General features: G+C 41.8%; 2 protein-coding genes across 2 annotated transcripts in view; both read right to left on the bottom strand.

Annotated features, from left to right (window-relative positions):
• Nucleotides 1–2,084: 2,084 nt before the first annotated feature.
• usp44 (ubiquitin specific peptidase 44) lies at nt 2,085–12,130 on the bottom strand. The gene is made up of 6 exons (XM_023419374.2): nt 12,047–12,130; nt 8,207–9,908; nt 6,527–6,725; nt 5,510–5,618; nt 4,664–4,914; nt 2,085–3,828 (listed from the first exon to the last, which is right to left on the bottom strand). The coding sequence occupies exons 2-6, from the start codon at nt 9,758–9,760 to the stop codon at nt 3,704–3,706; spliced, it is 2,238 nt and encodes a 745-aa protein (XP_023275142.1). The 5' UTR covers nt 9,761–9,908; nt 12,047–12,130; the 3' UTR covers nt 2,085–3,703.
• Nucleotides 12,131–20,892: 8,762 nt separating this feature from the next.
• ntn4 (netrin 4) overlaps nt 20,893–26,355 on the bottom strand; it is a 24,081-nt gene continuing 18,618 nt past the window's right edge. The window contains exons 6-10 of the mRNA XM_023419375.2: nt 24,802–25,015; nt 23,926–24,020; nt 23,210–23,278; nt 22,327–22,500; nt 20,893–22,161 (exon numbers count right to left, since the gene is read on the bottom strand). Coding sequence (XP_023275143.1) covers nt 22,022–22,161; nt 22,327–22,500; nt 23,210–23,278; nt 23,926–24,020; nt 24,802–25,015 — 692 coding nt within the window. The 3' untranslated portion in view covers nt 20,893–22,021. The remainder of the gene's footprint in view (nt 22,162–22,326; nt 22,501–23,209; nt 23,279–23,925; nt 24,021–24,801; nt 25,016–26,355) is intronic.

Raw genomic sequence — 26,355 nt, 5'->3', positions numbered from 1 at the left:
ACCACCACCACCACCACCACCCATCACCTCCAGACCCTGTTAGCAACTCCTCCTTCAGAGAAACAGGAGATGATAGCTTCTAACACAGGAAGTGGTTTTCTCAGAGCAGCAGTGAAGGATGCCAAATGCTACTGTATTCTACCCATAATGCACCACTCACAGCTTGAAAAGTGGACAGACTGGCTTTCTGAGTTTTCCATCATCAACACAGCTAAAGAAATTGTAAACAAGCCAACACATCTTTGTCGGAAGAAGCATTGTAGTTTCTTTCAATGTCCCATGGACCTCGTTTTACTGAATAAAAACAACTGTTTTAACTGTTAAACAGTTCAAAATGTTGCCATGAATTTAGTGCAACCCCAGTATTCAAACAGATGGTGAGGGTGGGGAACACCTTCAGACCCCCCACCCCCCTTTTACTTTCAAACTTTCTTTGGCTCCTCTCTAACCCTCCAGTGCTTTAGTGCTTGAGCTAAATTAAGCACAAATGCTACTGACGGGGTTTAAGAAGTGGTCCGGCCACAAATCTCTGCAAACAGCTAACATTTAAAGCTCGGGGTGCTGTAGTCCTAAACACCATCTTCACACAGACGCAGTGCATCTGCAGCTGTATGTTTGGCTTCTGTCGCTACCTGAGGGGAGGAGGCGGCGGGGAACTCTGCACTCTGGCCCTCAAGTCATCGTTTCTTTGATATTTGTAAAATATCTTTGAAAATGCTGCTGCCACTGTATGTTCCAAATTAAAATGCTTCATTTTGAACTCCCTGAAAATGTTTTTGTAAGAAAAAAAAAAGATGATTAAAATAATTTTGCTCATTGTGGGCGGTCCTCTTCTAATGTCTCTGATCACAGGACGAGAAAACAGTATATTGACAGTATTGATTATCTAAGGTAGAGCTGAAATCTTATATTGACAACAATTTTGATCGTCCTTAAACATATTTGTGAATTTTGGGAGATTTAGTTTGATTAAGAATCATTAATTACCAAGTAATTTGATTGGACTAGAGTCAGTCCATGAGTGCTGATATAGAGCATTGCAGCGCTGGGACTTTTAACTACATGTATCACTCCGCTTTACCGGTGTTCTATCAACCGTTAATTAGCGTTACATTAACGGTCGTTATCGATCTTAAACTTGACAAACTTTGCAAAGATTAATATATTTTCAGAGATATCATTTGATGTATGGTCGTCAGAAGAGGATGAAGGGAAGAAGCCTGGAGACTTAAGCGCACACCTGAGATAATGTGTACACAAGCTAGTGTGCACTGTGCAGGTGAGGACAATGTTTATGTTGATTAGCTGACCGCGGCTAGTTGGGGAACTATTTGTGTTGTAACCAAAATGATAATGATTGTCTTCGGTGCTGGACCGCAGCCCTGTTGATATTCAGTACATCATCACTCCCTCTCGTGTGATATTGCTGAAATAAATATCTCCACGTATTCAGCAGTTTGATACCACTTTGAAATGTGACCATTAAAATTTGTAGCAACAGCTAGCATCCACTTAGTTTAGCTTAGACTGAAAACAGCTAACCTGGCTGAGTCCGAAAACCGACAATTTTCCTACTTATATTTTGTTTTTACATATTTAAAAAAAATAAAGATAAATCATGTTAAAAGGAGAGACTGAGATGTACTGCTAGGCGGAATTTTCTACCATTAAACACAGCCAGGCTAACAGGCTAACTTTCCTCATATGTTTCTACTAATGCTAAGATAACCGGTTGCTAGTTTAGCTAGTTAGCTTCATATTTAACGGACAGATTTGAAAATGGGAGTAACGTTTTTCCCTAATCCAACAAGTAAGTAAATTAACATATTTTCTCTTAAAGTCAAACTATTAATTTAAGGAAAAAAGTTTAAAGCTTCTTAAATATTAATAATATTTAGTTTAGCTTTCATATTCTTGAATTCATTGAAGTTTGTTACTTTTCCCCCATTAAAAGACAATTACATTTTTCTTTTCTGAATCAGTAAGGAGTCCTGGGCAGTACATGTTTTTATTTTGGGTTATATAAATAAAATTTACCTGGCTAGCTTCCTCTTCTTGATGAGAAAAAGCAAGAGACTGGCACCTTTTGTAGAAAAATGAAAAAATATTCTCATTTATTGAGGTAATTTTCTCTAGAAAAAAATTGAGGTAACAATTTGCATAGTATAACTTCCATAAATTTACACACACACACACCCATGTAGTAGTAAGAAAAATGCCAACAATGTCTCACAATGAAGGAAAAACAATATGAAGTGTGCTTTGAATTTCCCCCTGATGGATAAATCCAGAGGGAACACGATTGAGGTGGAGATTCTTGTTTTTTCTCCAGTATGGAGATAAATATCACAATCTGTATACACTGTAGAAATCTGTATATTTTACTGAACAGCTGGTAAATAAAACACAGTCATGTACAAATACAGTACACACACCTAATTCATGGTGAACAGTGAAATCTGTCATAACTGCTGGTGGTGTTGAACAAATAGCGGTTGTATAAAACTTTAAAAACAGTCAGCCTCTTTTCTAAAACCTCTGAGAAGGATTGTATAAAAATACATTCATCATCTAAATGCTGGTTCGTGTGGGATTGCAGCTGTGCAGATTCCACGTTGTTTAACTGATATGATCTATAAAAATATATCTTTTTGTTTTTTTTTCTTCTTCAACAAAAGGGCACTTTTCTAGCACACTAGTATCTGTCTGGTTGGTTCAGACTTTGAAAACAATTACATTCTGGAGCAGAGAGGTGGCAGTATTTAGCCCCCCCCCCAAAAAAATCCCTTTGGAAGCTTTTCTTTTTCCTCAATCAGTCATAAAAAGGAAGGAAAAAAAACAACCTTGAACCGTTTTGGAAATACTGAGTTTTTTCCAAACATTCCCCCAAGGCTTTGGCTTGAGGTCTGCCAATTCTTTTCCTGACAGACCGAGGATTACTTCAGAGTGAAAATAAACTTCCTGTCCTGCTTGTGTACAGATCTTTTAACTATGAACCAACACAGAGTCTGAGTATAAAGAAAAAAAACAAAACAACACTGACGACCTGTTCTGTAATAATTAGTGCATTTCTGGCAGGAATATGGTTAAATGCAGCCATGTTGTTAACACCTGTCCAAACATTTACCTGTCTAAAACACAGGGAGGCCATTTCTAGAAAGTGAATGACATTGTACAACCCTACATCCAGTTCTGTGTTGACTATCTAAAGTGACTGAGAAACATTTCAGTTGATTTAAACAAAACAGAATTTACAATCAACAAGCCACCAACGCAGGGAGGCAGACACGTGAATACACCTGTACGACCTGTAGAGGACACTTGTATGTGTGTAGTCATACCCAGCCAGTCTGTTGGCTGCTACTGAGACACAACTTGGCTGATACTCTCTTCTTTATAATAAAAAATACAACTGTACACAAAACACAAACATCACCATTTTTTTTTTTTTAAAAATACCTACATATAAACACCATATACAAGAAGTTCACAAAGCAGAACCAGGTTTTAAAAAGGAGTCCTCCTTCTTTTTCTTTTTTTTTTCCTTATTTAGAAAAATAGACTAAAAACACCACCCATCCTCCCAGGATATAAAATGCCCAAAGACAGAGAGGGAAGAGAAAGAGCGAAAGGTGGGGCTGTGCTGATATCGTCTCGCTGAGTGGTCAGGCTGCAGCGGAGGAGGAGGAGGGGGATTGTGGTCCTATAGCGGCCGGTCTTTGTCCTGAGTTACTTGCTGTGTGTAGAAGAGGATGTAGGCCTGAGCTCGGCAGACCTCGTCCACTGAACACACATTCAGCTTAGAGTCATTACAGTGAACCCAGAAGCCTGCAGGAGAAGACGAGCAAAAACAATCAGTCAGTAGTTGGACTAATATCAAGAGCGTAGGTTTGGTCTTTTTTTTTTTAGAATGCTTAATGCTGTCAACCTTGTGGTTTATAAACATATAAGATCTGAATTTACATTCAGAAATGTGTTAATATTTAAATCAAACTATGCACAGTAAACAGATCAAAACTAAAACTAAGAAATTACCCTGTGTTATAATAGCTCACACATTGACATCAGAACTGGACTGTGGTGACGTTAAACGTAAGTTAGTAATTTACAATTCCATAATAGCATATATTCAATCACACTATCATTTCAAACCCTGAAGATGAACCTGTGTCCTCATCAGCTGCTCTACTTACTACAAAATAATTCATTCATGGTGACATTCTCATGGGATTTCTCGACCGAAATTCAGCTCATACTTTACATATATCCACCATATCATGTTCACTCCTGCTAGAAACTTTCACCTAACTCGAGTCTGTAAATTGATGTCATCAATTTGCATAAATTAAGGTAGAAAAAAAATGTAATCTATGGTACTGTGAAATGGTTGTATGCTTGCAATTTAGAATGAATGGTCTAAATAAATGCTGAAACTGCTGGCATCGTCGGAGAGAAAAAAGACAAGCTAATCAGATGTAATTTCAAACTCATATATTCAATTTACATTTCTTATTAGCAGCATTTTAAGTGTAGTCTCAACAGGATCGCAAAAATGTCCTGCTGTCTATATGTTGTGGATGCTCCAGTAGCGTCTCACACCTGATGTCAATCCGCTGCCTTCAAAAACCTACTGAAGTTAAATCCCACCGTGCTCTCTACTCACCTCCTTCTGTGTTGTAGCAGTATGCAGTGTAGTGGCCGGAACCGAAGCCCTTCCCATGATGCATCACCACAGCGGAGAGTTCGTAGAGGAAGTGCTTGGGGCGCGGTGAGCCTGCGGAGCCGGGGCTGCTGGGACTGGAGCAGGGCACGCCTTTGGGCGACGGCTCCCGGCAGCAGTAGGGCTCCATGTTGAGGAGCTGGTCGAAGCTGACGTGGACTCCGATCTTCTCCCGGTGGTTCCGCCCAGACCACCTGAGGACCATCACAGCACAGAGACAGTCACGCACTGAGCGACTAGTCTGCATCGCAGCTGAGCCAAAACTTCACATGGACTAAAGACAGTCTCGTCTGGTTTAACCCTGTTGTTTTTGCTGATTTATAAACCCAAAGTTTAAACAGTGTATTTGTTTTTTTGGTTTAACTCCAATCTTTCAACTTAAGTTCAAACATGAACATCACAGTTGTGAGCTTTCACAGAATCACCACATGTATGGCAATATAAAGCAAATAAGATCTCTGTTTTTGATATGACGTTATGGGAGTCTTCAATTATATTTATGTTGTGTATTTACGCTTTCATTTCATAAAAGCTACTTTGCACTATTTTTGCAAAGGAGCAGTTTTAGGGACATATATCTCACACAAGTTGTGTTGTTTATCCAGCTGCTAACATGCCAGCTAGTAAGAGTCAGGCTTTTATGACTCAGCATCAATATTCATATTAAAACTGCTCCCAACTTTGTAATCATCGTTGTTGTTGTTGTTGTGTGCCTGCAGGGATGACAGAAGTCGTATTTAATTGAATGAGCGAGGCAGACTGACTGACTCTGGTGTTGCGTCATCTCACCTGAAGCGTTTGAGGTGAAGCCGCAGGACCTGAGGCAGTTTGTGGACCATCAGCTTTTTCTGTGCTTCAGTCAGCGTGACTGGTTTGGAGGAGGTCCGGCGTCGAGCAGCTGCACGCAAGAGGAGTGAGTTAACACGTAGTACAACATCATACAAACACCACTCTGCTGCCTGTCGTCTGATCTTTGCGACCAGTGGCAAAGAAATAAATAATTATATATAATTAAATGTTAATGTTGCACAACATCTGAGAGGCTGTAATCAGAGATTTGATGAAGTTTAGCAAGGAAAAAAAACATTCTCATCTTTTCCCTCCTTTTATCCAGATAATGACTAATGACTTCAGTAATGACTTCTAAATTAGGACAAAGGTGTAAATATTTTCTATGAAATACTAACTCAATATTATCAGGGACAGCTAGGGGCATTTTTTATTCTTATAGATAACTTAGTTTAATCATATTCCACACCACTCACTCAGCCTCTCTGCAAATGAATGACAATATTTCTGGCATTACAACCACACCTCTAAAAACAGGGGACTTAATGGCGTCTGTGCAACCTATTGCTTAAGACAGTGACCTCTGTTTCCAACCAGGCCCGTTAGATGCCATTTTTCATTTTCTACCATCTCTTTCTCTAAAGGGTAAAAAGGGGGGAAGTTATAATTCATTAATTCAACACCAGACAAGTTGGCTGTTAACTTGATGATGTTCCACTACAATTATTTTGTTTTTTCCACACTGGCTGTTTCAAGTCCTTCAAGGAACCATGATATGCTATACTCAAAAGCAACCTAGGATCTTTATGGCAAAAGTAAAAATGTCCATATTTTAGTTTTTTCCTCTCCAAACCGGCTTCATAAATGTTAAGGAAGTAGATCATTTAAATTGGGGAAGGAACATAAGAGACAGACCATGTCATAATAATCCCAGATATAAATGTGTTTATATCAGTGTGAAATACCTGACATATCTTAAAAGATAAACCGTGTGTATGTTTACATTATTCAACTCACAGTTACACTGGTCACAGGCGTAGATGTTTCCCTCCAGCGCTTCAGTCTCTGTGAACTTGGCCAGCATTTCCGTCAGATGGCACGAAGCCTGTGCAGCCGACTCCCTGCTATTACTGTGATACCGCTCGGGGAACTCCAGAGACAGATCCCAGAAAGGCTCCACAGTGTTGGAGCGATGGTCGCACGCCAGGCACGTCACCTGCATGGGTGAGAGTGAGGGAAATAAAGAGATGAGCGAGTCACAGGAGAAGGGTATGGTGGTATATTAAACATATAATCCAACCGTTGTGTAAATATTTCTCTTGTAGCCGTCCTGTGTGCCTTCCTGTCTGTTTATACCATCTCTAAACTACAAGAAGTAAAGTTCATGAAGAATACAAACTTAAACCGTCACACTTTAGGCATAGTGATTGCTAGTTTACAGCCACAGGGCCGAGATACCCCCAAAACCCTTGCAGACACACAGCCCCTCTATTCAGCATGAGCAGGTGTCATAGTGTGTGCTCAGCCTCTACAAGTAGACACCGATCTCTTGTCCTCACACTAACCCTCCACACTCCCTGCAGCCTCTTCTATCAGCTACTTGGAAGAACCTGATTGATTCATGTCCATGAATCCAAGTATTATCATTTTAATCAGCTGATCCCATGTCAGTGAGTGCACAACCAGGACGTGCAATAAAACCTTTAGTCTTTTTTTTTTTATGAGTTATGTTAGTTATTCTTGGGAGAATGAAGTGGAACTATTACACTTTCGGTTTGACACTACAACACTACAGCTGAGATATCACAGAAGACGAAATTACAAACATTTCCAACTAAAAGGTTGTTTTTAATATAAGATGAAAATCTTGTTTATTCTACTTGTTTATGTGAGAACATTGTTTTGTCGAACAATTACAGTGAATAGAAACAAAAAAAATCCCCAAATAAACCACTAAAGGAGCATGAATGCAAGTGACAATATTTATATAACAATATTTGGACATGAACAATGAGAGTGAAAAATAATATGAGAACTGAGAATGGAAAATAATTAAAAGACAATAAAACAATAAACAACAGTATGAAATCCATCCAAATCAGACCTTGAAAATATTATCAATTTATATTTCATGTCAGTGTTGGAAGATTAACCTTCACTTAAGGATTTTAAGAAAGAAATCCATCAAGTCTAATTTAATCTGATTTATGAATTAAGCCGTGCTCTGGTTTAGCTGAAGGGTGACACATGGGTAGAGCGTGCAGGATAGTAACGTCATTAACATGCCCACTCACTCGCTGTGAACTCTCCGGACAATTACCTGCTCTATTCAAACATCAGCTCAACTGAATATTAAACAGACTTTGCACTTTGGAGCTGGCAGGGTAAAGTCCGGTTAACGCCCAGTTCAACTGGTGCGGGGCGTTTGTGTTCCCACGTATATAGCTCCACTGGGTGATGTCTAGAGAGGTTCAGAGTTGCAGTGCATGTGTGAAAACAGCTTTTGTGATACAGTTCAGCCGGAGCCCCATGATGGCTGTTGAATTATCAATGCAACCAGTATGTGTGGGCAGATCTGAGTGGGTGAATGTGTGCATGCACCAGGTGTGAGTCAGATGAAGCTTGTGATAACTGCTGAGTTATTCACTGGTTGTTAAGTAAGTTGATTACAGGTGTGTGTGTGTGTGTGTGTCATACCTGGCTGAGAAGCTGGCCATGAAAGATGGTGTTGACCACACTGAGCACCTGCTTGATGAGTCGTTTCTGTGTCTGTGGGACTCCTGCGGTGGTCGTGTGCGTGCCGGTGCTCTCCAGCTCGTGCTGCACCTTGTCCAGCAGCTCACACAGGAACTCCTGAGCGTCCTGCTGAGCGTAGCCCCTGAACGCTGGGATCAGCTGCCACACCGAGTGGAGCATGGCAAAAGGTGATACCAGCGCCCACTTTCCGGACCACATGACCTGGAACAAGGTGTGCAGCTCGTGGCAAAGAGAAATGTGCTTTGAACTGGGCTCTTTGGGTTGTATCAGCTCCATGCTGCGGGCCCGTGATGCCCCGCCACTCAGCCCTGCCCCAGAGCATGAGCTGCTCTGGGGTCCCTTCCTCTGGGACAGGAGGGGGGACTGGGATGAGGCCTTCCCTGCCAGTTGACCGTGGACGGCAGATGCCAGTAGTTCCAGTGCCTGGGTCAGGTCCAGGCGCAGAAAGCATTCCCTGAAGACATGTAGGTGACTTAGCACCTGCAGGATGGAGTTCATATAACAGGTGTTGCCTAAATTCCTAAGGCCTGTCACTCCGGGGGTGACTGTGGGACGCCGCTTAAAGGGGGAGCCACCCTGTTTGGTACTCTGCTTGCGGCGGGAAGGTGTTTGGGCAGTACGTGGGGTCGCTGAGGGCGTTTTGGGCTTTGATTTGGTGGTAGAGGAGCGGCTCCGGAGCTTGGTAGTTGGTTGGACCTTTTTTGTCCGTCTAGCTTTTTTGGGGGTAGCAGCAACAGGACTTTGAGTCCGTGGCCTGCGGGTGGGAATCTGGGGCACAGGGGTTTTCGCCTTGTTGTTCTGAGATGGCGTTGTAACTGCCGCATCTGCAACTCTCTGGCGCTTCCGACGTAAACGCCGACTCTTCCTCAAAGGAGCATTCCCCAGCTCCTCCTGTAGCTGCCTCTTTAGAGCCTTCCTCCTCTCCCTCGCCTCCCTTTTCTGCTCCTCCTCCTCCTCTCTCTTCCTCTCCTCCTCCTCCCTCTTCTGTCCGCATTCAGTCAGTCCAATCCAGAAGCGAAAGACACGTCCCATAAGCGCCCTGCGGCGGTGCCAGAGGGCAGTAAACATCCTGTCCTCGTCTCTCAGCTGCAGCTCGCGGGCACCAGATGGCATGAGGGCGTCAGGGGCAGCACTAGCAGAGCGGAGGGTGCGCCCACTGCGGGTTGTAACCTCATAGCGTTGGCTCTGAATGGCGCTGAGTGTACTACGAAGCAGCTTGAGGTCTCCGGTGGCGTTATCATTCAGGACATAGTCGTCACACAAATAACAAAAAACATAAAGTTCATTAACCTCCATAGCCAACGGGTGGTGCTGCTGCTGGAAGTGCTGCAGAGCATGTTCCTCGATGTAGCGCCCGCACGCCACATGAGCACAGCCCAGGCAGGCCCATATGGACTCAGTGGTGTTGCAGTCGACGCAGTGCCACTTCTGGGGGTTGAGGATGGAGTGGTCTGGGGCCAGCCGCAGCCGCCCAACATGCTTACACCTGTCCATTACACACACCTGCCCACTGAGCTGGCTGACTGTGTCAGTCAATAACTGACAGTCTGTGTGAGTCTGGGTGTGCGTGTCAATGTTTCACACTAGCTTCATATCACCATGGTGATCCGAGAACTGGGACCCTTCCAGGGCATGGTGGTGTCTAGAGCAGAGAGAACAGGTCTGGTTAGTCAAAACAGTGTGTGTTTTATATTTAAAAAATCTTTTAAATTTAAAAAAATATATTTTCCCCATTGATGCACATTTGGTGGTTTCTTACATCATAATGACATCCTATTCTTTTCCTTCAAACAGATCAAGCCACACAATAAAATTATCATCTCAAAGTCACGACATCTGACCGCCAATTTTATGACTGTTTTATGAGGCCATAGCTACACACAGTTAACTGGCAAACTGCCAGGAGGCATTAATATTTCCCTACAGTAACATAGGCCAACAGTGAACTCACTGGTTGATAAACATGACTGCACTGAGTGTTGCCAGACACTTCCACTCAAAAGCAGAAAGGTGTGTAAGTAACGAGGACTGTTAAACCTGGATGTGAGGACATCTACAAGACAAACCTCTTCCAGAAATAGTCACTAAAAAAAACTCAGTGGGCGCAGTGACAGTAGCACGATGATTTTACATGGATATGATGATATTTTCCTCTATCAAAAGCTTCCTAATGTGAGGGACAGCTAATGCACCATGAAGAAGCTCCAGGATTTGCCTCTTGATTAAATCCCAGTCTTTGTTTTTTAAAGCTTCTAACTGCAAGAGAGTTGTTCAAAAACAGAAAACCCAAAAATCTGTCTCCAATCCAACCTCCTCTGGCTTCTTTTCACATCCCGGGGGTTGGTGTACCTCAGCTGACAAAGTGTGGATCCTTGAGTGGGCTGAGCCCTATCTAGCCCCCCCACCCTACTGAGGTCAAAGAAGTAAGATTATCCAACAAAAGGGGGACTGGGCTTGCAAAGTGCTGCGCCTTTTGTCTGGGTACAGAACTTTTCTGTAACCTTTTCTGCAGTAATGGAAGACGGGACACCAAGGAATGAAAATTGACTGATGGATAATGGTTTAGATGACAGAGAAGGAAAGTGTTGAGATGCTGGAATAAAGGAGGATGAGCAAACATAAGGTCTCTAACCTCAGAAATGTCTAGTTAAAAACTATTAAGCAGTATTATTCCTTCATTTCATTAAACACATTAAAAAAGCAAATCAAGCATGAGGCGTTTGTTTACCAGTTATATTGTGGGAGTGGGCGTGTTTATTCAATAAGTGTTGATCAGACTGTGCTGCTATGAGTGCCTGCAGGCACTGTGATATAAATAAAATCTCAGTGCTGTCAAGGATCCAAGACAGATCCCGCTGAGTTGATAACTAACCACATGTCTTGCTAAATCGTACAGCATGACATCCTTAAACGCAGAGCCTTCAGTTGGACTCGCATCACGATAAGCAATAAACAAGAGTCAGCAACTTTGATAAGGATAATCCGCATTATAAGTTACTGTAATCACCATATGGCTTCAGGAACAATGCCACTGAGTTGATATGTGGAAGAAGTGCTGTCTAATAAAGCAAACAATACGAGAACTCAGTGGAGAGTTGCTCCAGAGTTTGTAATGTAACTGAAGTTTTTAACAGCAGCTTAGCGCGCTTCGCCTGGTTTGTCCTTGTGACTGCATGGTCTTAAGTGGCTGTACACCTCACCGCCTCACATAAACTCTGAGTAAAAAAAGCCACAGCATGCCACGAACAGCCAGCGTAGCCGTTAAACAAACTGCAAAACGAGAGACACGATAAGGTTGACGAAACGATTCAACTTTAAAGCCCATCTCCCACAGCTAAGGTGAGCTAGCCACGGCTAACATGTAATTGATACAGCTATAAGGAGTTGCGATTCCAAAATACTGAAATCAAACACACAGAAAATATAAAATGCCATAAAAAACCACAAAAAATAAATGTCTAATATAGCTTAAAATAACACTAGAGCCTACGCAAACAAGCGCCACTTACATTGGCTCTACCGCTTTTATTGTATATATTACAGAGAGCAGAGAGCCCTAGCTAAGATTAGCCTAGCATGCTAGTTAGCATTAGCCAGCCAGGGCTAGCAGCGATAATCCTAACAAGTTCATGCGTTAGCCGGAGGTCAGCTCCCGGAGCGAGGCACGGCTTCCAAAAGAACCCAACCTGCCGGGTGGGTTCTAACGAGAACGAATGTACCATCATCTCTTCTGTAACATATGTACCAGAGAAATCACTGTATAGAAAGAAAACACCGTACCGAGCCTCTCCTTCATGGCAGTAACTCCTCTGTTTCTAAAATGATCGCCATCTTGTCAGTCCCTGTCGCGTGGTGTTGGCTCGAGCGCGTCCTCGATACGTGACGTGTTGTTGTTGTTGTTGTTGTTGATGATGATGTTGTGGTTGAAGATGTTTACTCATTTTCTGTAAAAACAATATAATTTTAGCTCCTCTTGATGATAGTAGTTCAGTGTTAGTTTTATTGTAGTTTAAGTGAGTTGTCACGTGTTTGGTATTCCTGTCAGTTATTGCTACATGTATTAAGAGTACAAGTAGTACTCTTCATTTATTTTGTGTAGTACAGTGGCGGAGGAAGTACTCTCAAAACTTAAAGAATACCGGTCAATATATTCTACATTTTTCTTTTACTCAATAAATCCCTTAAAATGAACAAATAGCTAATCTAATTAATAATAACAATAAGAGAGCTCCACTGTTGCCCCAAAACTATTAAAACACAACAGTAAGCCACAACTTTGAACTCATGTTCCTCTATTACAATACACACGGGCATTGTGGTTCATGTTGAGTCAGTTCCACACACACCATAGTGCTACCAAATCAAATTAGTTCTGCAAAAACGCACAATTTATTCCTGTCTGAGCAACATTTGCTAAAACCCACAGTGAGCAGCTGTTGAGAAATATAAAAAGACAGAAGCCACATTATTAATATGAATTTGTAACTAAACCAGAGACTAAAGTTGTCAAAAGTATCAGAATAAAAAGTAGAATATTTGCCTCTGTAGTATAGAGGAGTAAAAAAAAAAAGTAGCAGAGGATGGATATTCAAGTAAAGTACAAGTACATAAAAACTGTACTTAAGTAAATGTACTCAGTTACTTTCCATCACATGTGTAGTTTTTATAGAGTCACTTTTCATGAAAATAATCATCAAGCCAAAGAGAGATAAAAAATCACTGCTTTGCTCTGATACTGAAATAGAAGCAATGCGATTTTACACCACTAGATGGGAGTGTTGTATTAACTTTTAACTGCTATCCCTTATAGTATTTAACATCCTTTGGATAATTGATGGATTTGATTTATTAAACCCATGCTGTGCTTGTCAAATGATTTTGGTTTCAAGTCTATTTTATATACAAAGTACCATAATTACAAATCACAAATCTGTCTTTGGCTTTACCAGGTGGGGGTTGCCGTCTTAGACCTGCCTCTATCCATACATCATCCCAATATTTTCTCATTTTCAGACATTCCCACAATCCCACATAAGTCTTAGGAGTAATGAAGACTACGTATATATTTCCAACAGTCTGGAGCTGGTGTTTGTTTGCTGCACCAATCGTCTTTGTATGTTGAGTTTCCCATTTATCTCTGATACAGTGTGCTGTCTGCTGTAAATGCCTTCATGTACCCATTATTTAAACCTATTCTTTTTTTCATATTTGACATCATGTTTTGTTATTGCAGGAACCAAAACTGCTCATCCACTCTGTATTTTCCCTCACATACGGAATATTTTAATTGCAGATGCCTCCGTTTCTGCCTCCATCTCTCTCCATCTGCAGCTGCCCGTCTCAGGTAATGTGATCTTACAACTATGCCAGTTTTTTTCCTTAACTTTAAGCCCCCTCTCTTCCATTTTTATGGATCATAAGTGTGTGTGTGTGTGTGTGTGTGTGTGTATTATCCGTTGCCCTGAAGTTTAGGAACCAGGTATTTTAAAGTCTTGTGTGCTGGTGTGAGATGCAAATGTAGCACTTTATGCTGGTTAATGGGGGCTGCTGGCACTCACAGTGTAGATGCTATCAGTCTAAGATAGTGTTTTTATAAGAAAACAACACTTGTACTGTCTCTACTCTAACATCATCAACCACAATGGATAAAAATTTAACCATTAAATGCTAAATTATACAAGAAAATGTTATTATAACCCATAATGAATCCCAATATAAACATGACGGTAATTTCACATTAGGTAAACATCTCTGCAAGAGTGTGAAGGGAGGAGTAGAGTTTCATTCAGGAAACTGTGCCTGAAGGAGGATGTTTCATCTCATCACACGCACGTGAAGAATCCCTCTCATGCACTGATTAGTGGGGAGCTGATCCATACAAGCTCTCTAAAACCTCCTAGTGTGGTAGTAGGTGTGTATGTGTGTGTGTGTGTGTGTGTGTGTGTTCGTTTTTATTTTTTAATGCGAGTGCGTTTATGACAATAGACCAGAGGCTTGTGTGAGAGAGATTAAGGCGCATTTGTGAGTGACTTAGAGAAAGAGGTATGTGTTGATGTGCCATGCGATGCCTGTGAATCACCTCTAATGTTTTTCTCCCTCTATGTCCCCGGGCCTTTCCCGCCTTCATGTCCACACATGCTAACCCTCCCTCCCTCCCTCCCTCCCTCCCTATCCTCTTTTCATCTGCACTCTCTCTCACTCATACACTCACATTTTTCTGTTACTGTACTTGCGAGGACCCCATGTTGATTCACTGATGTCTTTTTAAAGCTGCATTCATCACTAGTTTTCATTTTAAGATTGAATCAAATGACCTCGGCTGTTGCTTGTAGTGATTTGTCCAAAGAGTTATATCTCAACCTTGTAGCCTGACCTCGCTTTGGTGCTTCTTTTAGCTCATTGTTTTGGTTTTACGGCAGATTTACTGAATGGTTCAATGTCACTTTCCTCATGAGCCCTTGTTCTCCGGAAACAAGCAAATAAAACCCAGTGCACTCGACCTGCTCAGCACCAAACCATGCACCAAGCTTTAAAGTAGAAGTCTGATATTTCCACATAATTAAAGGCACCATCAGCGCTATGGAGCAATGTTATGACAAGTGGGCCAGCGCTTTGTTTATACTGTGCAACCGACCACAAGGACACGGGCGGTATCAACAGCTGGTGGCAGCACTGCGCCAAGAAGTGTGATAAACATGTTTGTTAGACGTCAAGGATACACACAATATGTTTCAGATAGAAACTATGAATGCAGACTGTTTTCAAGAAAAAACTCCACCCTTTTTTTTATTATTCTCTTCTGTCGTCTGGTAGATCTCCTGTTATGTTTAGGGCAGCAGCAACAATTTTTTGTTTTGAATAAATTTTGCATGACTGAACAAGACACATAAATGCATCAACAGTGGAATCTGATTGCAAAGATGGAAGTGTTCACCTGGAAGGTACAGAAAAAACAAAGGAGGATTTTACACAATACCAGTACACGCTGTGGCTAAACCGTAAACCACAGAGTGCTAACCTTATACCATTATCTTGCAAAAGTGAGAACCAATGAAATGGAGTTGCTTTAAAGGACCAGAGTGTAGGATTTAGTGGCATATAGCAGCGTAAATACCAACGTGGCCTTCAGGTATCATTCTAAGCTAACGAAAACTTGATCCATAGTTTCAGGTGATTATACACGAATGGAAACAATAGATCCCCATAAACCCGACACACTGGTCCTTTAAAAGAGTTTCTCCTTGTTTCAAAACCTGGGTCTGGTAAGGATAGAAATTCATAAGCGCGCTCACATAGAAACATGTGGCTTTGCAGCCCGTTTTCAGTGAGAAGAGGTTGGTAATTTCAGTGAAAGGAAGCCATTCCGGTGGGTTTCATGGTGGTGTAAACGCAGCTGGTTACGGTGTTGGTTTTGTGGCAGGTGAAAACACAGGTGCTGGTGAAGCCAGAGGAAATGCTTTACAGCCTGTACACAAACACATCTCCTGTAATTTCTCCTCCTGAGATTTTCAGCCTGAATGTTAACGTTGGCGACTTGACAGCTTCTGAGGTTTAATCTGTTTTTTAAAAGTCGTGAGAGGCTGTTTTTCCTCCTCGGACCGTCTGCCTGTTGTCACGTTGACGTGTGGGTTCGTTCATAATGACTCGATGACATCAGGTCCTTGTTTGCATGGCTGTATAATAATCAGCAGTAGCGTCTCAATCACTCTGCTATGTCAACATGGTCCTCCCTGTTCTGGCTTGCTCCGATGCTCCTCAGGTAGAAAAACATTCCTGATGCGTGTGTGCATGCATGTGTGTGTGTGAGTGTGTGTGTGTGTGTGTGTGTGTTTTCATGTGCTATAAAGTAAAACCAAAGAGCATGGATTGTTTCTGAGGACAGAGCTGGATATTTTTAGCTGAAGGACTCCAGTGAAGGACGTTCAGGCTTCCTTTGCCTCAATCTTCTCATTTCCTCTGTAAGTGAATCACAGCTGATGGGATAATACTGAACACATGACTCACTTATCCAGCACACGCTTCCTCTGACCATACGGCAAAGAACAAAAAAGATTCCCTCTTTCCATATTTTCTGCCTTTACTTCCCTCCTTCTACTCTCCTCTGGAGCCTCCTTAGATAACCAGCTAACAAACCTAACATTAGATTGAAGAGTAAAAGAGGTGATATGGAATAAGGTCGACATATCTGACCTGAAACTTGATAAATGCTGTCTAATAATGATGTGAATCTTGAAGATGTTGAATCACTTTCCACAAGAATAAAACAACATTCCCCAAAATATGAAATGCAATGCCAATAATATCGACTAAGTCAGTAAATAACATCAAAAAACCACATTTGGCGCAGAGAAAACTTATATATAGCCCCTTTAATTCATTAGGAAACTCGTCCAAATGGCTGTTTGATCACTTCTGGAAAAGGGCTGCAGATCTCCTGCAAAATCTCCTTATAGACAGATTATTAATTTACAACCACAGGCTTGATGAGTTGAAGAACCCAAGAATGTATTAACATTCAGCCTATAGTTACAGGTAACTGACTAACTCTTAGCCAAATAGATCCAGCCCATACTTACATGATTGTTTTCTTCTGACCTATGTAGACCTGGTTCCACATACAGCATGACTGTCAGATGCTACTTCCACATCTGGACCAATTCTGGCGCCCGTACAGATAATATTATGTTCATCAACCAATATCAAAATAAAGGATAAGAGCAAAAATCTGCACAGACGTGAAGGTATATGGGCCAGACTTGGGCCGAGGACCCCGGCATATGTTTGGTAATGTCATACTAAAATTCACAGCTGCAAACCTGTTGACCCATTCAAGTGTCGATTGATTATTACCTACATTTATACCTGCTTTATTATGGATTAGAAACACAGCGATGTTATTACCAAATCATTTGATTTAAACAGGACACACTGATGCAGGAGGGTCTTTATTCAACAGGAAGGAAACTTCTTCACTTCAAAAAGTAATAAAAACAGCAACATTTTACAGTATTTTACGTTCTGCACACGACAGCTTATAAAGCCTTTATAACTGGTTCCTTATAGAAACTAGTACCAACATTTTTTAAGTTTTAATGGTGCAACCATTAGTTACTAATAACTTCACCTTCAAACATAATAATGGATTTATGAATGGCTGGTGCAACCCAATCCAGGACCTCTGGGTGCCGGTTGCTGTGTGACACCCATAGCAGACCAGTTTCGAGGCGTCTGTCTCAGGGTGATGGGTGCTGCCAAAGAGGGGCATTGTGACTCCCAGCGAGAGGAGGGGAGGGTGGGGGAGTTATTGTCCCTGAGCCCGCGGGAGCTGCCATGCGCTCCGGGGCCAATAGCAACACAAGAATGCTCATAGGACAAAGGCCATAACTCTATTCTATAGCAACACAAGCGAGGCATTGTGTTCATACAGGCACGCACACACACTTTATACACACATGCATGCATTTGCCATTACTACAATAATACACACACACACACACACACACACACATAAAGTATACCGGAGCAAACTATGCATCTGTGCGAGCATGCCAAACACTCATTCATCAACTAGTTTCCCACACCATGCAACCCCCCACAGGACATCTCCATCACAGGCTGAGAATGGCCAGTCAATCTGAGGACAATGAGTGAGCGAGCAAGCAAGAGAGAGAGAGAGAGAGAGAGAGAGAAAGAGAGAGGAAGTCCATGGTTCAGCTGAAGCAGTGCATGTTCTTGTGTTGCATCTAGACCTCAAGGCCAGTTCCCACCCATCAAACACCTCCATCCCCACCCAACCTGGGGGTTAAAAGTCCATTTAAAATCCTGCTTAAGTAAAAGTAAAAACGTTTTGTGCTGCAACTGGTGAATCAAGTCAGAGCTCCTTTATATATATAGTTAATCCGGTGGTTCTCAATTCAGGGGTCAGGCCCACCTACAGTGGGTCACGGGATAAATCTGCGGGATTGTCAGATGATTAATGGGGGAATATTGGATAATTTGACCTTTTTGGGTCCTGAACAATGATTTAAATGAAACCATGTGAGAAGTTTAGAGAGGGAACCCATGAGGCGCGTTTCCATCCACCTCTTTTTATGCACATATTCAATGTGTGGATTAAAGAACCTGAGTGGAAACAAGAGGAAAAGAGGTTGAAATATCCATAAATAGTTTATAGACTTGACTGAGATAGAGAAGTTGTTTTTATGGATAAAAAAAAGATATGTAATGGAAACATTTTGTGAATAAATCATGACATACATGAAGCATGTGACTCATATGTAACTTTTTAAAATTACACCATCTTGTATAATTTGGAGGTACAAAGCTGGAAAATTAGCTCCAACTCTTAATCTGAAATGCACCCAAGTGATATCTAATATCTGTCCATCAGTATAATGGATGGAAATGTGCACAAACTCACATTTTCTCTTCTGGTTAAAATTTGCATTACATTTGACTGACACTTGGATTTAGACACCTGCAACATGAAAAGGAGGTCCAACTAGACACTGCTTTTTTGTAAAAAGGTCACAAGCCAAAATGATTGTGAACCACTGGATTGATTTTTAATAAAACATTTTATTTAATCATATTTTATTGTAGTAAAGTCTATCTGTGAAGTAACCAATGACTCAAACTGTAGGGTGAATGCAGTGGAGCGAAAAGTACAGCAGGATAAAACAGGACAAAATGGAAACACTCAAGTGCAAGTACAGTACTAGAGTAAAAGTACTCAGTTACTTTCCTCCACTGGCCCTGAGGCATTCCTTCCAGACACATTCCTCTTCCTGTATGCACTCGTTCACCCCTTCCCCTGCTGTCTGGAAACAGCTCGGCAGAAATGAGGAGGAGCCGTGACCCCTCTGCCACAAATCTGTGAATGGGCCGCGAATGAGGAAACGTGGGTACAAGAGGCTATCCGGCCTCGGCTGTGAGAAAACATCCACTCCCTCACTCACCTCTCCTTGGCGAGGCGAGGCCGGCAGACAGGTGAGTGACCCCTGACCCGGCCTGCCGCGCAGCGCTGCTCGATGCGCCAGGAATGTGTCCACACCTCTCGGCCAACCACGTCACGGCGAGCGGGCGAGGAGGAGGTGGAAAACACGCACTCTGCCTAAACCCAAACAGAGTGTGTGTGTGTGTGTGCTCGCCCCGGCCTCTCTGTTATGGTCTACATTCTGTGGCGCTGTGTGAATGTAGGGGTGAGTGTTTTGGGAGGGAGAGTGATGGATGACTTAATCTGAAGGGACACACAGAGAGGAAAGGGAGGTGTGTGTGTGTGTGTGTGTGTGAGAAAGAGCGGGGTGATAAGGATATTTTTGTCCAATTTATGTGAAGTATTTCAAGGCCTGGACAGTTATATCAACTGTTGTTGAGAGTTGGGGATAGTTCTGCTCTGCAACAAGGTTTCAGTGACAAGGAAAGATAGCTGCTCAATGACGAGCAGAAATAGCATGTTTGTTACAACCTTCACTTATTTTTTTGTAGTTTCAACCATTGCGTCAGTCAGTAATAGTAAGATTGCATTCGCCAAGTAAATTGCTGAGATCTGAGGTCACTACAAAGAAGTCAGACGGGGCAGTTAAACCAACTCCGAGGTATAAAATGATAATTGTAACTCCCCGTATCAATGTGTCTTTGTTCCCAGATCTCAGTTTGCCAAGTAACTGCTGCTGCGCCCGTCTAGCTTTCTGTTCCTGCGTGACACATTTGCAGTTTACCATCAATGAAATCAGCTAATTAACCCTAGAAAAGCAGCTTCTCATTTCTAGCCGGTGTCTCAAACTGATTTTGTCAGCTGTAGCTAGCTGGCTAAATGATGCTAACTCCAAAAATTATGTAAAATAAAACAAAATAAATACATAAATAACATTGGCTCTGTGAGTTGGTGGAAAATGCTGTCTCTGAAAAATATAAAACTACCATACAATTGATAGCTACGCGCATGATAGCATGCTAAAAGACTGACGCTAAAGTTAGCTTAATGACCAGGAGAAAAGGTCCTGATAATCCATACATCTAAATAAGGAGCAGCATTGTTCTTGTATTGCAGGGTAAAACTATTTAACTACTAGCTATGATAAAATCAGACTGTTATATTGTTCCAGTTTGTACATGTTTAGCTTGCTAGCTTACTGTAGACAAACATACTTTGACAAGCTACAAAGAATTTATGCTTTATTGATCATATTTCTACTTTTACAAGAGAAACACACCTGATTAGTGTCTTTGGCAAACATAACAACAACTAAGTAACATTAACATTAGTGTTATTATTGTAATTATAAGTTAGCTGGACATGCTAACATTGGCATCTTACGTTAGCGCAGATAAACATGGTGTAATCTATCTATAGCACTTTTATGTTAGCATTTTTAGCTTTGGGATAAATATATATGAAGAGTATCACTCTGACTGCAGCATCACTTGAAAAAACTATACGATGATTGGACAATCACTGTTTGGGGGAGGGATTTAGGGAACTGAGCCAATGACTTCTGTGAGTACAACGTTATTATAACCAGTATAAACTCCTGGTCAATCCTCGAAAAATAAGACTCAAGTTTTAATAAACCAGAACTGCCCTTTAATATAACCAAACAAGGACAAAAAACAAACCAGGGAGAGAAAGATGAACAATAATATTTATATAGATATATACAAATAATACTGTACAGGAGCACAAAGGAAGGAATAACAAGGATTTTTTCTGAATTCGGCAGTGGAGTGTAATATGAGATGAATCAATATACAGTACGTAACGTAATCATCAACATTGGAACGGCTGTGTTTTTTTGAAAGTGTATTCAAACCTAAAGAAAAGCTTAAGAGCTGGACTGAATCTGGACTGTGCTCGTAGTTTACCGCTGCATTCAACCACTCTCTCTCTCTCTCTCTTTCTCTCTCTCTCTCTCTCTCTCTAGCTCACATGCACACACACATTTTGCAAAAACAGTCAGGCAAATACATTCACGTTTGGGGTAAAACCCATTCACTCTGATTTCAACACAGGCACACCTGGACTGGCTAAGATTTAACCACCTGTAGTGGCTTGTATGGCTTGTTGAGCGTCACTCTGGGTGCTTTGCACATCGTTTCTGCAGCACACACACACACACACACACACACACACACACTGCTGCCTCTGGAAGTGTGTGTCCACTGTAAAGCAGCACACACTCCATCCACAGTCTATGTCAGGCATTGTAGATTTGTGTGTGTGTGTGTTAAACTTCCTCTCTTTGTGTGTCCGTAATCCCTCAGTCCATCTTAGGCTAAAGTGCTGCAGAGAGGAGGGAATTCAGTTTCATGTGCATGTGTTTTTAATGAATGTCAATGGGTCTAGGGTCCGTTCGGTCACTCAGTATAGAGAACTCTCGGTCATAGCACTGAATTCCTCAATTTCTTGATCTGCAGCAGCAACAGCAAAGGAAATATTTGCTTGAATCCTACATAAGAATGTAAGAGTGACAGTTTTGCTCAGATGCGAGGCAGATATGTCTTAACGAAAATTACATCCTGTGTGCTTTTAGCGTGTGCAGTCCACCACTAGCTTTATGCTCTCATTGGACAACAGCAGAAGAATGGAGGAGGGGTTTCAAATGTCTGTCCAGTCCCCCCCCGCCCCGCCCCCGAAATCCTGTGCGATTCAATATTCCACATCTGGAGGGAAAGAAAACACGAATCCACGGCTTTGTTTCAAACAGTCTCGTCGGTCCGTGTGTCCGTCGGGCCTCCGGTGTTTTAACCGTCTGTCTACCAGTTGCAGTCCGTCTTGAGTAGTGTGAGGACTTTGCGGCCCAAGTTGGTTTTCCACGGCTTGACGAAGCTCTTCATGTTGACCAGGAGGCGTCCCTGCTTACGGTCCGAGTGTCCCGCCACCAGGTACTCCACCCCTGGGAAATGAGGTCAAGAGTCAAGGACACTCTTCTTTGGGAACAATTTAAATTTTAAAAACCTTTATCAACTTTAAAGCGATGTGCAACATCACTGTCGTTTAAACCATGGCTTCAGAAAACGCTACAACACTGTTTAACACTGTGTGAGAATATGTGTCTGACCTGGGTTGAGGATGGGGCAAGTGCAGCCCCGCGCGGTCCAGGACTCGGGGTAAAGGGTGACTCGACCTCGCTGTATCTTCACCTTGGTGTTCTGACTGAGCACCTTCTGAACTTTGACCTCCACCTCGGCGTGGGAGCCCTTATCGTGGGCCGACAGCACTTTCACCTTCAGCACTAAGAGTCAAGTAGAGAGACCAGATGTCATTAGAAGGTACAAAGTAAAACTCAACTGGAGGTGAAGTAGAGCCTGTTGTCGACGGCTGACGTGGAACCAATAGTTGCTCTGTGTTTCGTAGCTGGACAAACTTCAAAAGCAGTTTTCATGTGATTATGATTTCCTTTTTCTTTTTCCAGTTTGATCTGAAATTCAGATTAGTGATGCTTTCCCCAGAGGGGTTGGAGCAAAATCAATCATTGCTCTGAACGCTGCACTCAGTTGCGTCCAGATTTACCTGGATGATTTTGCACAGACATTCATGTTCCCCAGACAATGAACCCTAATGACTCTTGAGGTTGAGATTTGTGTTTTGACAAGTACTGGAACCGATCGCCATTTCATTTTGTTGCCGGCTTCTGTGTGTATGGTTGAGTGTGTGTGAGTGGGCCCACAATTTAAAGAGTACATTTAAAGTTAAATACTAGAATACAGAAACAAAACAAAGTTAAAGGGATATTGGGGAATATAGATACATTTGTGATTGCTTTTAAATATTAATAACCTTGTGAAGCCATAGGGGGAAAAAAAGGGAAAATAACTATTGGTAATTAATATTAAAGCACACCCATAAAAAAAATGAAATAAGAGCTTAACTAGCTTAACTATCTATAGAGGAAGGCACAGAAGATGGAGTAGAGTGTGTGTGGAGGATGTTTGCGTTCTTACCGTATGCATAATTCATGGTGCAGAAGAGTTTACTGTTGGTCAGTGCTTGCTCTTTACACTCGCACTTCTCTGCAGGGGACAAACACAGACACACATTTAATATTCATAACTTAACCGATGTCGTGTGTGTGTGTGTGTGTGTGTGTGTGTGTGTGTGTGTGTGTGTGTGTGTGTGTGTGTGTGTGGGGTCTCAGATACTGTACGTGGCGTCCTAAGAATGCAAGAACAGTGTGTGTGTCCAGTGAGGAATGTGCCTATGAGAGCTGCAGTTACATGGTGGTGGTGGTGGGGGGTCCAAGAGAAGGGACACTTGGAAACTATCCATGCGCAGAAACACACACACACACACACACACACACACACACACACACACACACACACACATGTGTACAGAAACACACTTAATAATAGTCAACACACTGTTATCTATCAGCATTTACTCACACTCTCCTACCTCATTAAACCTCTTGAGAAGCATTACCCTGATTCTCCAAAATGCCCACAAACACACACACACACACACACACACACACACACACACACACACACACACACACACACACACACACACAACCACCTTTGTTCCATGTCCTTCTAAGGCCCTATCAAGACTTTCATTACTTAACCATTAATGCTTGGGCACTGAACTGTGGAGGAAGATGAATAACACACACACACACACGCACACACACACACACACACACACACACACACACCTGAGTAGTGGAGGGCAGAGAAGAGTTCGTCTGCTCTGAAGATCCTGACCGGCTCGCTGGAGTTTCCCTCTAAGTTGTACAGGTCCAGATCGGAGCTGCACAAATACATAACAACATTATCACGTTAATCTGCGCCAAACAAACGTCCAACGGTCCGACTGACCGAGGAGGCAACAACTATGAATACTGAACAAATCTGATCAAGTTCAGTCGATCCTACAAGTTGCTCCAGGCTGGGAGGACATGAAATCTAGATAAGATAAATTCATCGTTCCCTGAGGAGGATTCCTGATGATTGGGTTCAATGCCAGGTCTAAATTTCCCCTTGAGCTACATCGAGTTATAATGAAAACTAGCGGCAAGATTTCCATGAAATTCACTGTTGATATTCATGCACCACAGGGGACGAATACTTGTGTTTTAGCTCCATCACGAAGCCAGAAAAGTCTATTTTTACACCAGAAATATTATGATCAGATTGCTGTGATATTACCAAGCACTGACTGCATGCTCCCAAATGGACAAAACCCCAGAGCTAACTTGACATTTTTAGTCCGCACGTCAAAATCAATGAATAGATTTGCTCATGGAGACAATAAATCTCAAACTTTGATACATAAATTTGATATAAAAAAAACCTTGAAAGTGTGTCTTTATTATTTTATACTGTAATGATGATTGTAGCCTCTATAACAAGACAAAAACTTTTTGGTCTTATTTTTAAACACATTCAAGAGTTTCTATACATGTGTAAGACCTTTCTTGGTATTGTACAAATTAAACCTCTGGAATCAGAACTTTACTCTGCATCAACATATTAATTCATTATTAGTATATATGGATTTGGCATCGGGAAGTAAAACGTTTCTTACTCACCCAAACATACAGTCTCCAGTGAAGGGATCACAGTCTCCTGCACAGTCACATGGACGGCAGCCGTATTCATGGAAGCCCCAGTATCCCACCATGCACCTGTCGCAGTGGGCTCCGCCTACTCCAGGTTTGCAAATGCAGTTTCCGTTGGAGGGGTCGCAGGATGAGCCGTCCGCCAAGTGGAAGGGCATGGAGCCCAAGGGGTGACAGTTGCATGCTGGGAGAGAAAAAAAACCCTGTGTAATTAGTTTAGATTTGGAGGTAATTTTAAACTGTGACATTCTTTTGCTTTTCAAAACCTCACTAGCGCTGATGTTTTTGAGCACTAACAAAATAGTCTTTATATTCTGGCGAAAACTGCTATTAATATTTAATAATATTTTTAAAATATGTAGTATTGCAGTCATTAATAGTTTCCCTGATATGTTTTAATCCTATGCTATTTAACATGCTAATTAGCCATGTATGCTAATCCTGGTTTTCTAGGTTGTTTCTCTTGAAATTTCTCTGATTTGTACCATTAATTGCTGCTGCAAAGGTTTAGTACATCGAAGCAGATCGTTATAGTTTGATTATGTAATCTACAACATTCATAATCCAACAAGTTTTAGAGGCACCAGCAATGCTAGCAGCTAAATGAGGCTGTATTTACAGGCATAGCAGTGCTTTGAGCTAAATGCTAAACGGTTCCCGCTACATTAGCTAACATGACAAAGTTTAGCAGGTATAATATTTACTATGTTAACCGTTGTAAGTTAGCGTGTTAGCATGCTAACATTTGCTAATTATTGCTAAACACTGAGGCTGATGTGAATTTTTCTATAAACTGGGATTGTTGATTTTGGGTGTAAATACTATATACTACACTATATTTTGAAAAGCCCTTTTTGCAATCCTCCAAATTAAAAGTTTGGCCTGATGATGGCGTTAAATTAGTTAGCGTTAGACAGTTAATCTTAATAGTTGTTGCTGCATTTCATTCAAAGCCAAAAATGTGAACCGCGCAGAGTCAGAGGATCAACAAAGTCCGTTAGATCATCTGGGGAGGAGCAGTAAAATTATCTATAATGATCAAAATGTATGTAAATATACTGTAGATATATAAAAAAAAGAAAGAACAAAATCACAGTATTGTATCCTCGAGTCCAAACAGCTTTCTAAGATGACACTTTGTTGACCTGCAGTTTATCACCGGCCCTGGTGATAAATTAGAGTTTCATCATTCATCACATGTGCTATTTGTCTGTCTGGTATTGTTGTAGGAGCTCGCAATACAAAGGCCTCTCTCTTTTTCTTATCACAGCTTTCTCCCTCCCTCATGTCCCCTCTAATTGTGTGCTGATAGGGTGTTCTTTAAACAACCTCCAAAAACAATATACTACACACACACACACACACACACACACACACACACACACACACACACACACACACACATGTTTCCACTAACAGTCTGAGAAAACTACTGTCTGCTTTCTTGCCACTGCTGCGAGCGCTGAGACCTGGAGCCTTGCAGGAGGAGGTGTCTTACTCTCCCCATAAATCTGTCCCTATCTC

Source organism: Seriola lalandi, unplaced genomic scaffold (genome assembly GCF_002814215.2).
Source record: "Seriola lalandi dorsalis isolate HSWRI2012SDOR001 ecotype SW California unplaced genomic scaffold, Sedor1 jcf7180002054599, whole genome shotgun sequence".
NCBI classification, from domain to species: Eukaryota; Metazoa; Chordata; class Actinopteri; order Carangiformes; family Carangidae; genus Seriola; species Seriola lalandi.
This window is presented reverse-complemented; position numbering and strand designations above follow the sequence as displayed.

Excerpts from the sequence above, each read along its gene's own strand:
- usp44 (XM_023419374.2), bottom strand. The coding sequence starts at position 9,760 with ATGGACAGGTGTAAGCATGTTGGGCGGCTGCGGCTGGCCCCAGACCAC. Across the intron at positions 6,726-8,206 it reads ATGGCCAGCTTCTCAGCCAG|GTGACGTGCCTGGCGTGCGA; the intron begins GTATGACACACA and ends TCACCCATGCAG. Across the intron at positions 5,619-6,526 it reads CGCCTGTGACCAGTGTAACT|CTGCTCGACGCCGGACCTCC; the intron begins GTGAGTTGAATA and ends TCTTGCGTGCAG.